Source organism: Coturnix japonica, unplaced genomic scaffold (assembly GCF_054131305.1).
Source record: "Coturnix japonica strain WE unplaced genomic scaffold, WE-NBRP24 Scf072, whole genome shotgun sequence".
Classification (NCBI taxonomy): domain Eukaryota; kingdom Metazoa; phylum Chordata; class Aves; order Galliformes; family Phasianidae; genus Coturnix; species Coturnix japonica.
The window spans coordinates 211,982-227,477 of record NW_028188975.1 but is presented as its reverse complement, the minus strand read 5'-3'; the positions used below and the strand labels follow the sequence as shown (position 1 = coordinate 227,477).

The 15,496-nt window shown below is 58.4% G+C and overlaps 1 protein-coding gene across 1 annotated transcript; it reads right to left on the bottom strand.

Annotated features, from left to right (window-relative positions):
- Nucleotides 1-1,878: 1,878 nt before the first annotated feature.
- On the bottom strand, nucleotides 1,879-11,063 carry LOC107310642 (uncharacterized). The gene is made up of 3 exons (XM_085533956.1): nucleotides 5,127-11,063; nucleotides 2,827-2,889; nucleotides 1,879-2,622 (listed from the first exon to the last, which is right to left on the bottom strand). Exon 1 carries the CDS (start codon nucleotides 11,061-11,063, stop codon nucleotides 8,628-8,630), a length of 2,436 nt encoding a protein of 811 aa, XP_085390082.1. The 3' UTR covers nucleotides 1,879-2,622; nucleotides 2,827-2,889; nucleotides 5,127-8,627.
- Between the last annotated feature and the right edge of the window lie 4,433 nt (nucleotides 11,064-15,496).

Below are 15,496 nucleotides of genomic sequence, written 5' to 3'. Positions count from 1 at the left end.
GCTGCAGCCCATCCCACAATATCCCATAATATCCCATAATATCCCATAATATCCCATAATATCCCATAATGTCCCATAAAATCCCATAATATCCCATAATATCCCATAATATCCCATAATATCCCATAATATCCCATAATATCCCATCCTACTCCATCCCACCCCATTCCCACCCCATAATATCCCATCCCAACCCATAATATCCCATAATATCCCACCCCATCCCATCCCATCTCATCCCATTCCATCCCATCCCATAATATCCCATCCCACCCCATAATATCCCATAATATCCCATCCCATGCCATAATATCCCATCCCATCCCATAATATCCCATCCACCCCACCCCACCCCATCCCATCCCATCCCATCCCATCCCATCCCATCCCATCCATCCCACCCCCCCCATGCATTGCAGCCCCCCCACCTTTGCATTTCCTGCACCCGCTGCAGCTCTTCCGCATTCTGCTCCTCTGCCACGTCACTGCCTCCATTCTGCAGAGAGAGCGCAGCAACGCAGTGGGTCAGGGCTGCAGTGGGGCTGCGTTGAGGCTGCATTGAGGCCACAGTGGGTCAGCGCTGCAGTGGGGCTGCAGTGGCTCAGTGCTGCATTGAAGCTGCATTGAGGCCGCAGTTGGGGCCACATCGAGGCTGCATTGAGGCTGCAATGGTGCTGCATTGAGGCCGCATTGGGGCTGCAATGGGGCCACAGTGGGTCAGGGCTGCAGTGGGGCTGCATTGAGGCTGCAGTGGAGATGCATTAAGGCTGTAGTTGGGGCTGCAGTGGGGCTGTAGTTGGGGCTGCAGTGGGGCTGCATTTGGGCCGCAGTGGGGCTGCATTAGTGCTGCAGTGGGGCTGCATAGTGGCCCGCAGTGAGGCTGCATTGGAGTTGCATTGAGGCCGCAGTGGGGCTGCATTGAGGCCGCAGTGGGTCAGGGCTGTATTGGGGCCACAGTGGGTCAGGGCTGCATTGCGGCTGCATTGGGGTCACATTGAGGCCGCAGTGGGGTCACATTTAGGCCACAGTGGGGCCGCAGTGGGGCTGCATTGAGGTTGCATTGAGGCCACAGTGGGGCTGCACTGAGGCCGCATTGGGGCTGCATTGGGGCCGCAGTGGGGTCGCATTGGGGCTGCTCTGCAGCACTCAGAGCTGCACTGGAGCAGCCCCACACTGCGCTGTGGGTCCTGGCCCATCTGCCATCCCAGCGCTGCATGGCTGCAGCTCCTCACAGCAACCCCATTGCTGCAATGCTGCAACAGCAACGTGCCTACGTGGAGCAAAATGGGGCCCACATGTGGTGCAGTGGGGCCCATAAGGAGCACTATGGGGCCCATAAGGAGCACTATGGGGCCCATATGGGGTGAAATAGCATCCATATGGGACAAAATGGGGCCCATATGGAGCACAGTGAGCACCCCACAGCAGCACCCATCCCATAACAGCACCCACCCCATAACAGCACATATGGGCCCTGCCCCACACCCCATAATGCCCCACATGGGCCCTGCCCCACCCCACCCTGCCCCACACCCCATAGCAGCACATGGGGGCCCTGCCCCACACCCCATAACATCATATATGGGCTCTGCCCCACCCCGCCCTACCCCACCCCCCATAGCAACACATATGGGCCCTGCCCCACACCCCATAGCAGCACATATGGGTCCTGTCCCACCCTGCCCTGCCCCACACCCCATAACATCACATACGGGCTCTCCCCTACCCTGCCCCACCCCACACCCCATAGCATCACATGTGGGCTCTGCTCCACCATGCCCCACGTCCCCCCTCACCAACCCACATCCTGCCCCACATCCCGCCCCATATCTGCCCCACATCCCCCCTATTAAAGGAGCACGCGTTGCTGCCGGCCGCTTTGGAGGATGTTTTTACTGCCGCAACTCGCGCCGTACAAACCGGTCCCGGTTCTGGACCAACCCATAAGGGCCTGTACAGCCCCACACAAACAACAGCCGGGCCGAACCGAACAGAACCGAGCCGAGCCGGGCAGGACCGAGCCGAGCTGAGCCAAGCCGGGCCGGACAGAGCCGGACCAGGCAGAGCCGAGCCGGGTCGAGCCGGGCCAGGCAGAGCTGGGCCGAGCTGAGCCAGGTCGGGTCAAGCCAGGCCGAGCCGAACCGGGCCGGTCTGAGCTGAGCTGAGCCGAACCAACCCGAGCCGGGCTGAGCTGGGTCAGGTCGAGCTGAGCCGAGCTGGGCCGGGCTGAACCGAACCTAGCCGAGCTGAGCTGGGTGGAGCCAAGCCGAACCGAGCCGAGCCGAACCGAGCCAAGCAGGGCTGGGCCGAGCTGGGTCGAGCTGAGCCAAGCCGGGCTGGGCCAAGCTGAGCCGGGCAGAGCCGAGCTGGGTCGAGCCGAACCGAGCCGGGCCAAGCCGAGCCGAAGCTGAACGGAGGGATGAGAGAAGAGCGGATGGACAGAAGGACGGATGGACGGACGGACAGTGTGGATGGCCAGAGCGAGAGATGGACACGTGGATGGGCGGACGGACAGACGGACGTTTGGATGGACGGACAGCCGGCCGGCCACGTGTCTGGATGCTGCGTTGGGGGCTGGCGGCGTTTCGAGGCCATGACCCCTCTTCTCCTTTCCTCCCCCCTCTCCAACGACGGATGATGGATGATGATGTGATGAGCCACTTCCCAGCGCGGCCGGCAGCACCGTGATGCCCCGCACGGACACAAGCCCCCCCAGAGACCCCAAATAACCCTCCCCCATTTTACCCCCCTGAGACCCCGAATAACCCCCCTCCTCCCATTTTACCCCCCAGAGACCCTGAACAACACCCCGCCCCCCCATTTTACCTTGGCCGCCCCCTTTGGGCTCCGCGGGCACCGCGCGGCCGATATCCAGCCCAGGATCGACGTCTAAGGGGAGAGACACGGCATCGGAACACACCGCAATGCAACGCAATGCAAGACAAGGCAAGGCAATGTAATGCAATGCAATGCAATGCAATGCACAGCATGACGCTGCAATGCTCTGCACTGCAGAGCACCACATGGCACTGCACCGTTGTGCACTGCACTGCACAGCGCCGTGCACCGCATCGCAATGCACTGCACCGCACCACACTGCACCGCATCGCAATGCACTGCACTGCACCGCAATGCACTGCACTGCAGAGCACCGCATCGCAATGCACGGCACTGCACCACACTGCACCGCATCGCAAAGCACTGCACCGCATCGCAATGCACTGCACCGCACCACACTGCACCACACAGTACATGGCACTGCACTGCACTGCAATGTACTGCACCGCACTGCAATGTATTGCACCGCACTGCAATGCACTGCACCGCACAGCACATGGCACTGCACCGCACAGCACACAGCACAGTGCCACGCCGCACAGCACCACTCTGCACTGCACTGCACAGCCCCACACAGCCCTGCACCGCGGTCCGTCTGCTCCGTCCCGCACCGCACAGCCCCACACATCACCTCACAGCCCCACACAGCCCCACACATCACCTCACAGCCCCACACAGCCCCACACATCACCTCACAGCCCCACACAGCCCCACACATCACCTCACAGCCCCACACAGCCCCACACATCACCTCACAGCCCTGCACTGCCCCACACATCACCTCACAGCCCCACACAGCCCCACACATCACCTCACAGCCCCACACCGTCCCACACATCACCTCACAGCCCCACACAGCCCCACACATCACCTCACAGCCCTGCACTGCCCCACACATCACCTCACAGCCCCGCACCGTCCCACACATCACCTCACAGCCCCACACAGCCCCACACATCACGTCACAGCCCCACACAGCCCCACACATCACCTCACAGCCCCACACAGCCCCACACATCACCTCACAGCCCCACACAGCCCCACACATCACGTCACAGCCCCACACAGCCCCACACATCACCTCACAGCCCCGCACCGCCCCACACATCACCTCACATCACTTCACAGCCCCGCACCGCCCCACACCCTGGTCGATCTGCTCTGTCCCACACCTCACAGCCCCACACAGCCCCACACAGCCCCACACATCAGCACACCACCCTGCACAGCCCCGCACCACGATCAATCTGCCCTGTCCCTCACCTCACAGCCCCACACCGCCCCACATATCAACACACAGCCCTGCACAGCCCCACACATCACCTGACATCACCTCACAGCCCCGCACAGCCCCACACATCAACACACAGCCCCACACATCAACACACAGCCCCGCACATCAGCACACAGCCCCACACATCAGCACACAGCCCCACACATCAACACACAGCCCCACACATCAACACACAGCCCCGCACATCAACACACAGCCCCACACATCAACACACAGCCCCACACATCAGCACACAGCCCCACACATCAGCACACAGCCCCACACATCAACACAAAGCCCCACACATCAACACACAGCCCCACACATCAGCACACAGCCCCACACATCAGCACACAGCCCCACACATCAACACACAGCCCCACACATCAACACACAGCCCCGCACATCAACACACAGCCCCACACATCAGCACACAGCCCCACACATCAACACACAGCCCCGCACATCAGCACACAGCCCCGCACATCAACACACAGCCCCACACATCAACACACAGCCCCACACATCAGCACACTGCCCCACACCTCAATCAATCTGCCCTGTCCCACACCTCACAGCCCCGCACCGCCCCACACATCAACACACAGCCCCGCACAGCCCCACACATCACCTGACATCACCTCACAGCCCCACACATCAACACACAGCCCCACACATCAACACACAGCCCCGCACATCAGCACACCGCCCCACACCTCAATCAATCTGCCCTGTCCCACACCTCACAGCCCCGCATCGCCCCACACATCATCACCTCTCATCACCTCACAGCCCCGCACACCAACACACCGCCCCGCATCGCCCCGTCCGTCGGTGTCTGCTCTGCGCCCCACACGCTGCATGGCCGCCCGTCGCGTCCCGGTCCCGCTCCATCCCACTGCTCCGGTTGTGGGACCGAAGCGCTTCTCGGAGCCAGGCGGCGCTGGGACCGGACCGAGCGGAGCGGGACGGGATGAGCGGGAATGGACCGCGAGGTGGAGGGGAGGAGACAGACCGAGGTTGTCATGGTTCCATCCCAGTGTTGTCATGGTGCCATCACAGCGCTGTCATGGTGCCATCCTGGTGCCATCCCAATGTCCCCATGGTGCCATCCCAGTGCCATCCTGGTGCTGCCATGGTACCATCCTGGTACCACCACGGTGTCATCTCAGTGTTGCCATGGTGCCATCCTGATACTGCAGTGGTGCCGTCCCAGTGTCCCCATGGTGCCATCTTGGTGCCATCCCGGTGCCATCCCGGTGTCCCCATGGTGCCATCCCAGTGCCATCCTGGTGTCCCCATGGTGCCATCTCCATGTCCCCATGGTGCCATCCCAGTGCCCCCATGGTGCCATCCTGGTGCCATCCCCGTGCCCCCATGGTGCCATCCCGGTGCCATCCCGGTGCCCCCATGGTGCCATCTTGGTGCCATCCCCGTGCCCCCATAGTGCCATCTTGGTGCCATCCCAGTGCCCCCATGGTGCCATCCTGGTGCCATCCCAGTGCCCTTATGGTGTTATCCTTGTGCCATCCCAGTGTCCCCATGGTACCACCCTGGTTCCATCCCGGTGTCCCGGTGGTGCAATCTTGGTGCCATCTTGGTGCCCTTCTGGTTCCATCCCGGTGTCCCGGTGGTGCCATCCTGGTGCCATCCCAATGTCCCCATGGTCCTATCCCGATGTTCCCATGGTCCCATCTTGGTGCCATCCCCATGTCCCCATGGTGCCATCTTGGTACCAGCCTGGTGCTGCCATGATGCCATCCCATGATGCCATCCCATAGAGCCATCCCGGTGCCATCCCGGTGCCATCTTGGTGCCATCCCATGGTGCCATCCCAGTGCCATCTTGGTGCCATCCCGGTGTCCCCATGGTTCCATCCCGGTGCCCTTATGGTGCCATCCCGGTGCCATCCCGGTGCCCCCATGGTGCCATCTTGGTGCCATCCCAGTGCTCTTATGGTGCCTTCTTGGTGCCATCCCAATGCCCCCATGGTGCCATCATGGTGCCCCCATGATGCCATCCTGGTCCCATCCCGGTGTCCCCATGGTGTCATCCCAGTGCCCTTATGGTGCCATCCTGGTCCCATCCCGGTGATCTTATGGTGCCATCCCAGTGCCCCCTTGGTGCCATCCCGGTGCCCTTATGGTGCCATCCCGGTGTCCCGGTGGTGCCACACTGCTCCCCCCTCCCCTCTATATGGCACAATGGGGGGGTATCATTCCCAATGGGGCCAAGTGGTAAACGGAGCACAAGGGGGGCAGGGGATGGCAGCAGTGGGAGCAGTGGGGGGTCACCAGTGGGGCAGCACTGGGGGTAGGGGGTGGGGGGTCACCATGGGGATGGGTGGGGTCAGTGGGATGGGGGGGTCACTATTGGGATGGGTGTGTTGATGGATGGGATGGATGGGATGGGTGGGGTCACCATTGGGATGGATGGGATGGGATGGGTCATCATTGGGGTGGATGGGGTCAATGGGTTAGATGGGATGGGTAGGGTCACCATTGGGATGGGTGGGATGGAGGGGGTCAGTGGGATGGGCGGGGTCACCATTGGGGTGGATGAGATGATGGGTGGGGTGATGGGATGGGTGGGGTCATCATTGGGATGGATGGGGTCAGTGGGATGAGTGGGGTGGGCGGGGTCATCATTGGGATGGGTGGGATGATGGCTGGGATGATGGGATGGGTGGGGTTGCCATTGGGATGGGTGGGATCAGTGGGATGGGGGGGTCACCATTGGGATGGGTGGAATGGAGGGAGTCAGTGGGATATGGGGGGTCACCATTGGGATGGCTGGGATGATGGGTGGGATGATGGGATGGGCAGGGTTGCCATTGGGATGGGTGGGATCAGTAGGGTGGATGGGGTCACCATTGGCATGGTTGTAATGATGGGTGGGAGGATAGAATGGGTGGGGTCACCATTGGGATGGGTGGGATCAGTGGGATGGGTCATCATTGGGGTGGATGGGGTCAATGGGTTAGATGGGATGGGTAGGGTCACCATTGGGATGGGTGGGGTCACTATTGGGATGGGTGGGATGGAGGGGGTCAGTGGGATGGGCGGGGTCACCATTGGGATGGATGGGGTCAGTGGGACGGGTAGGATGGGCGGGGTCATCATTGGGATGGGTGGGATGCTGGGCGGGATGCTGGGATGGGTGGGGTCACCATTGGGATGAGTGAGGTGATGGGATGGGTGGGGTTGCCATTGGGATGGGTGGGATGGAGGGGGTCAGTGGGATGGATGGGGTCACCATTGGGATGGGTGGGATGATGGGTGGGGTGATGGGATGGGCGGGGTTATCATTGGGATGGATGGGGTCAGTTGGGTGGGTGGGATGGGCGGGGTCACCATTGGGATGGGTGGGGTCAGTTGGGTGGGTGGGTTCACCATTGGGATGGGTGTAATGATGGGTGGGATGATGGAATGGGTGGGGTCACCATTGGGATGGGTGAGGTGATGGAATGGGTGGGGTGGCCATTGGGATGGGTGGGGTCTGTGGGATGGATGGGATGGGATGGGATGATGGGATGGGGGGGATGATGGGATGGGGGGGTCACCATTGGGATGTTGGGATGGGTGGGATGGTGGGATGGGTGGGGTTGCCATTGGGATGGGTGGGATGATGGGATGGGAGGAGGTCACCATTGGGATGGGTGGGGACAATGGGATGATGGATAGGGTTCATCACTGAGGTGGGTGGGGTCAGTGGGATGGATGGGATGGGTGGGATGGGATGGGATGGGATGGGATGGGGTGGGATGGGGTGGGATGGATGGGATCAGTGGGATGAGTGGGTTCATCATTGGGATGGGTGGGATCATGGGATGGGTGGGATGGGATGGGATGGGTGGGATTATTGGGATGAATGAGGTCATCATTGGGATAGATGGGATCCGTGGTGGGATTATGGGATGGTGGAATGGCTGGGATCATCAGTGGCATCAATGGGATCGCTGGGAGGGGTGGGACAATCAGTGGGGTGGGTGGGACCATCAGTGAAATGGGTGGGACCACCAGTGGGGTGGGTGGGAAGATGGGTGGGGTGGGACCATTAGTGGGGTGGGTGGGACCATCAGTGGGGTGGGACCATCAGTGGGATGGGTGGGATGTGTGGGACCATCAATGGGGTGGCATGATGGGATCACTGGGTGACATGAGTGGGGTCATCAGTGGGGTGGGTGGGATGGGTGGGATGAGGGGTGGGGTGATGGGATCATTGGGTGACATGAGTGGGCTCATCAATGGGATGGGGGGAGATGTACGGGACCATCAGTGGGGTGGGATGATGGGATCAATGGGTGACATGAGTGAGCTCTTCTGTGGGATGTGTGGGATCATCAGTGGGGTGGGTGGGACCATCAGTGGGGTGGGACCATCAGTGGGGTGGGTGGGATGAGGGGTGGGGTGATGGGATCAGTGTTTGACATGAGTGGGCTCATCACTGGGATGTGTGGGGTGACGGGACGGCTGCATGTCTGAGCTGGCCGGGGTCTCTGGGGGGATGGACGGGTTCAGTGTGGGGTCGTGGCTTCAGGGGGTGACACGGGTGGGGTCACAAATGGGACCATTGGTGGCACCAGTGGGATCGATGCTGTCACTGGGATTAATGGGATCATTGGGGTGGATGGGATCATCCACGGGATGGGTGGGATCATTGGTGGGGTCATCAGTGGGATCATGGTATTGATGGGTGGGATGGGTGGGATCACTGGTGGGGTCATCGGTGGGATCATGGTATTGATGGGTGGGATGGGTGGGATCATTGGTGGGATCATGGCATCGATGGGTGACATGGGTGGGATCACTGGTGGGATCATCAATGGGATCATTGGTGGGATCATCAGTGGGATCATGGCAACAATGAGTGACACGAGTGGGGTCCATGGTGGGATCATTGGTGGGACCATGGCATTGATGGGTGACAGGAGTGGGCTCCAATGTGGGATCACTGGTGGGATGATGGCATCGATGGGTGACATGGGTGGGATCATTGGTGGGGTCATTGGTAGGATCATGGCATTGATGGCTGACACGAACGGGGTCCATGGTGGGGTCATCAGTGGGATCCATGGTGGGATCATTGGTGGGATTGTGGCATTGGTGGGTGACATTGGTGGGGTCCCTGGTGGGGTCAATGATGGGATCATTGGTGGGGTCATTGGTGGGATCATGGCATTGATGGCTGACACGAATGGGGTCCATGGTGGGGTCATCAGTGGGATCCATGGTGGGGTCATTGGTGGGATCATGGCAACAATGAGTGACACGGGTGGGGTCCCTGGTGGGATCATTGGTGGGATCGTGGCATTGATGGGTGACACGGGTGGGATCATTAGTGGGGTCATCAGTGGGATCATTGGTGGGGTGATCAGTGGGATTGTGGCAATGATGGGTAACACGGGTGGGATCACTGGTGGGTTCATTGGTGGGACCATGGCATTGATGGGTGACACGAGTGGGCTCCAATGTGGGATCATTGGTGGGATCGCTGGTGGGGTCATTGGTGGGATCGTGGCATCGATGGGTGACATGGGTGGGGTCCATGGTGGGATCATCAATGGGATCATTGGTGGGGTCATTGGTGGGATGGTGGCAACAATGGGTGGGATGAATGGGATCATTGGTGGGGTTATCAGTGGGATCGTGGCATCCATGGGTGACATGGGTGGGGTCCCTGTTGGGATCATCGGTGGGATCATGGCCTCAATGGGTGACATGAGTGGGCTCCAATATGGGATCATTGGTGGGATCATGGCATCGATGGGTGACATGGGTGGGCTCCAATATGGGATCGTTGGTGGGATCGTGGCATCGATGGGTGACACGGGTGGGCTCCAATATGGGATCGTTGGTGGGATCGTGGCATCGATGGGTGACACGGGTGGGCTCCAATATGGGATCATTGGTGGGATCGTGGCATCGATGGGTGCGATGGGTGGGGTCCCTGGTGGGATCATCAGTGGAATCATGGCATCAATGGATGGGATGAGTTGGATCATTGGTGGGGTCATCAGTGGGATTGTGGCATTGATGGGTAACACGAGTGGGCTCCAATGTGGGATCATTGGTGGGATCATGGCATCGATGGGTGACATGGGTGGGATCATTGGTGGGGTCATTGGTGGGGTCATGGCATTGATGGGTGACACAAGTGGGTTTCCTGGTGGGATCATTGGTGGGATCGTGGCATTGATGGGTGACATGGGTGGGATCACTGGTGGGATCATCAATGGGATCATTGGTGGGGTCATCAGTGGGATCATGGCCTCGATGGGTGACATGAGTGGGCTCCAATATGGGATCATTGGTGGGATCATGGCAACGATGGGTGGGATGAGTGGGGTCATTGGGTTTATCGGTGGGATCATGGCCTCGACAGGTGACATGAGTGGGCTCCAATATGGGATCGTTGGTGGGATCGTGGCATCGATGGGTGACACGGGTGGGCTCCAATATGGGATCATTGGTGGGATCATGGCATCGATGGGTGCGATGGGTGGGGTCCCTGGTGGGATCATCAGTGGGATCATGGCATCAATGGATGGGATGAGTGGGATCATTGGTGGGGTTATCGGTGGGATCATGGCATCAATGGGTGACACAAGTGGGGTCCATTGTGGGGTCATTGGTGGGATCATGGCAAAAATGCGTGACATGAGTGGGGTCCATGGTGGGATCATTGGTGGGATCATGGCAATGATGGGTGGGATGAGTGGGATCATTGGGTTTATCGGTGGGATTGTGGCATCGATGGGTAACACAGGTGGGATCCATGGTGGGGTCGTTGGTGGGATCATGGCATTGGTGGGTGACATTGGTGGGGTCCCTGCTGGGGTCAATGATGGGATCATTGGTGGGATCATGGCGTTGATGGGTGACATGAGTGGGACCATTGGTGGGGTTATCAGTAGGATCATTGGAATGGATGGGATCATCAGTGGGATCATTGGATGGATGGGATCATCAGTGGGGTCATTGGATGGACGGGATCATCAGTGGGATCATTGGATGGACGGGATCAGCAGTGGGATCATTGGGATGGATGGGATCATCAGTGGGATCATTGGATGGACGGGATCATCAGTGGGATCATTGGATGGATGGGATCATCAGTGGGATCATTGGATGGACGGGATCATCAGTGGGATCATTGGATGGATGGGATCATCTGTGGGATCATTGGATGGATGGGATCATCAGTGGGATGGATGGGATGGATGGGATCATCTGTGGGATCATTGGGATGGATGGGATCATCTGTGGGATCATTGGGATGGATGGGATCAGTATTAGGATGGGTGGGATCAGCATTGGGATGGGTGGGATCAGCATTAGGATGGGTGGGATCAGCATTAGGATGGATGGGATCAGCATTAGGATGGATGGGATCAGCATTAGGGTGGATGGGATCAGCATTGGGATGGATGGGATCAGCATTAGGGTGGATGGGATCAGCATCAGGATGGGATGGGATCAGCATTGGGATGGATGGGATCAGCAGTGGGATGGATGGGATCAGCATTAGGATGGATGAGATCAGCATTAGGATGGATGGGATCAGCATTGGGATGGATGGGATCAGCATTAGGATGGATGGGATCAGCATTGGGATGGATGGGATCAGCAGTGGGATGGATGGGATCAGCATTAGGATGGATGGGATCAGCATTAGGATGGATGGGATCAGCATTAGGATGGATGAGATCAGCATTAGGATGGATGGGATCAGCATTGGGATGGATGGGATCAGCATTAGGATGGATGGGATCAGCATTGGGATGGATGGGATCAGCAGTGGGATGGATGGGATCAGCATTAGGATGGATGGGATCAGCATTAGGATGGATGAGATCAGCAGTGGGATGGATGGGATCAGCATTAGGATGGATGGGATCAGCATTGGGATGGATGGGATCAGCATTAGGATGGATGGGATCAGCATTGGGATGGATGGGATCAGCATTGGGATGGATGGGATCAGCATTAGAATGGATGAGATCAGCATTAGGATGGATGGGATCAGCAGTGGGATGGATGGGATCAGCAGTAGGGTCATGGGATCGGTGAGCAACACAGATGGGATCGTGAATGGGATCATGGGTGGCAACACTGGGATGAGTGGGATCAGTGGGATGGATGGGATGGGTGGGATCATCATTGGGGTCATGGGATCAATGGGTGACATGGGTGGAATCATCATTGGGGTCATGGGATCAATGGGTGACATGGGTGGGATCATCAGTGGGGTCATGGGATCAATGGGTGACACAAGTGGGGTCCATTGTGGGGTCATTGGTGGGATCATCAGTGTGATCACTGGTGGGGTCATTGGTGGGATCATGGCAAAAATGCGTGACACGAGTGGGGTGACATGGGTGGGACTGTGGGTGGGATCATTGATGGCATTGGTGGAATCAGTGGGATCAGTGGGATGGGTGGGATGGTTGGTGGGATGGGGGGGTTCAATGGGATAGGTGGGATGATGGGATGGGTGGGATCACTGGGATGTGTGGGGCCACCATTGGGATGTGTGGGATGATGGAATGGGTGGGATGGGTGGGACAGATGGGGTGGATCATTGGTGGGGTCATGGGATCATGGGGATCATGGATGGGATCACTGGTGCCGCCAGTGGGATCACTGGGATGGGTGAGAACATTGGGATGGATGTGATGGGTGGGATCATCGGTGGGTCATGGGATCAATGAGTGACGTGAGGGATCATCGGTGGGATGAGTGGATCATTGGGATGGATGGGATGGGTGGGATCGTCAGCGGGGTCGTGGGATTGATGGGAGACACGGGTGGGATCATCAGTGGCACTGGTGGCATCTGTGGGATCAGAGGGATGGATGGGATCGTCACTGGGATCATTGGGATGGATGGGATCATCAGTGGGGTCATTGGGATGGATGGGATCATCAGTGGGATCATTGGGATGGATGGGATCATCAGTGGGATCTCTGGGATGGATGGGATCATCAGTGGGATCATTGGGATGGATGGGACCATCAGTGGGATCATTGGGATGGATGGGATCATCAGTGGGATCATTGGGATGGATGGGATCATCAGTGGGATCATTGGATGAATCATCAGTGGGATCATTGGATGAATCATCAGTGGGATCTCTGGGATGGATGGGATCATCAGTGGGATCACTGGATGGATGGGATCGTCACTGGGATCATTGGGATGGATGGGACCATCAGTGGGATCATTGGGATGGATGGGATCATCATTGGGATGGATGGATATCATCTGTGGGATCATTGGGATGGAGGGGATCATTGGTGGGATTGTGAGATGGTTGGGATGGGTGGGATCGCCAGTGGGGTCATGGGATTGATGGGAGACATGGGTGGGATCATCAATGGCACTGGTGGCATCTGTGGGATCAGAGGGATGGGTGGGATCATTGGTGGGATCATTGGATGGCTGGGATGGTGGGACAGGTGGGATGGTGGGATCTGTGGGATCGCTGGGATCATTGGTGGGATGGTGGGATGGATGGGAGCACTTGTGGGATGGATGGGATGGATTGGAGCACTGGGATGGTGGGATGGATGGGATGGTGGGATGGATGGGATCATTGGTGGGATGGTGGGACAGGTGGGATGGATGGGATCATTGGTGGGATGGTAGGATAGTGGGATGGTGGGATGGATGGGATGGATGGGATCATTGGTGGGATGGATGGGATCATTGGTGGGATGGTGGGACAGGTGGGATGGTGGGATCTGTGGGATGGCTGGGATCATTGGTGGGGTCATGGGATCAATGGTTGACATGGGAGAGGTCACCGGTGGGATCATCAGTGGGATCACTGGGATGGACGGGATCGTTGGTGGGATGGTGGGATGGGTGGGATCATTCATTGGTGGGAGAGATGGGATCATTGGTGGGATGCGGGATCTATGGGATCACTGGGGTCATTGGTGGCATCAGTGGGGTCAGTGGGATGGATGGGATCACTTGGGCATTGGTGGTATCAGTAGGGTCAGTGGGATGGATGGGATCATTGGGGGCATCGGTGGTATCAGTGGGGTCAGTGGGATGGATGGGATCATTGGGGGCATCGGTGGCATCAGTGGGGTCAGTGGGATGGATGGGATCATTGGGGGCATTGGTGGCATCAGTGGGGTCAGTGGGATGGATGGGATCATTGGGGGCATTGGTGGCATTAGTGGGGTCGGTGGGCTGGGTGGGCTGGGTGGGATCATCAGTGGGATGGGGGTGATGGGTGGAGTTGCTGGAATGAGTGGGATCATTGGGGGCATCAGTGGGATCATCAGTGGGGTCAGTGGGATGGATTGGATTATTGGTGGGATAGATGGGACCGTTAGTGGGATGGGTGGGATCACTGGGATCACTGGGATGGTGGGATGAGTGGGGGCACCACTAGTGTCATGGGATTGGTGAGTGACATGGGTGGGACGTGGATGGGGGCAGTATGGCCAATGTCATCAATAGGATCACTGGGATGGGTGGGATGGCTGGTGGAATCAATGGGGTCACTGGGATGGCTGGTGGAATCAATGGGATCACTGGGATCACTGGGATGGCTGGTGGCATCAATGGGATCACTGGGATGTGTGGGATGGCTGGTGGCATCAGTGGGATCACTGGGATGTGTGGGATGGCTGGTGGTATCAATGGGATCACTGGGATGGGTGGGATGGGTGGTGGAATCAATGGGATCACTGGGATGGGTGGGATGGCTGGTGGAATCAATGGGATCACTGGGATGGGTGGTGGCATCAGTGGGATCACTGGGATGGGTGGGATGGCTGGTGGAATCAATGGGATCACTGGGATGGGTGGGATGGCTGGTGGCATCAATGGGATCACTGGGATGGGTGGTGGCATCAGTGGGATCACTGGGATGGGTGGGATGGCTGGTGGCATCAATGGGATCATTGGGATGGGTGGGATGGCTGGTGGAATCAATGGGATCATTGGGATGGGTGGGATGGCTGGTGGAATCAATGGGATCATTGGGATGGGTAGAACGGCCAATGTCTTTAATGGGATCACTGGAATGGCTGGTGGGATCAATGGGATCACTGGTATGGTGGCACTGGTGGGACAGATGGGATCATTGGTGGGGTCATGGGATCAGTGGGTGACACGAGAGGGATCATGGATGGGATCACTGGTGGCATCAGTGGGATCATCAGTGGGACTGGTGGGATTACTGGGATGGATGGGATGACTGAGATCACCGAGACTGCGGGATGGGTAGGATCACTGCTATGGGGTGATTATGAGATCAGTGAGTGACATGGGTGGGATCATGGATGGGATCATTGTTGGCATCACTAGGATAACTGGGATGGATGGGATCATCTGGTGGCATCAGTGGGATCACTGGGATGGT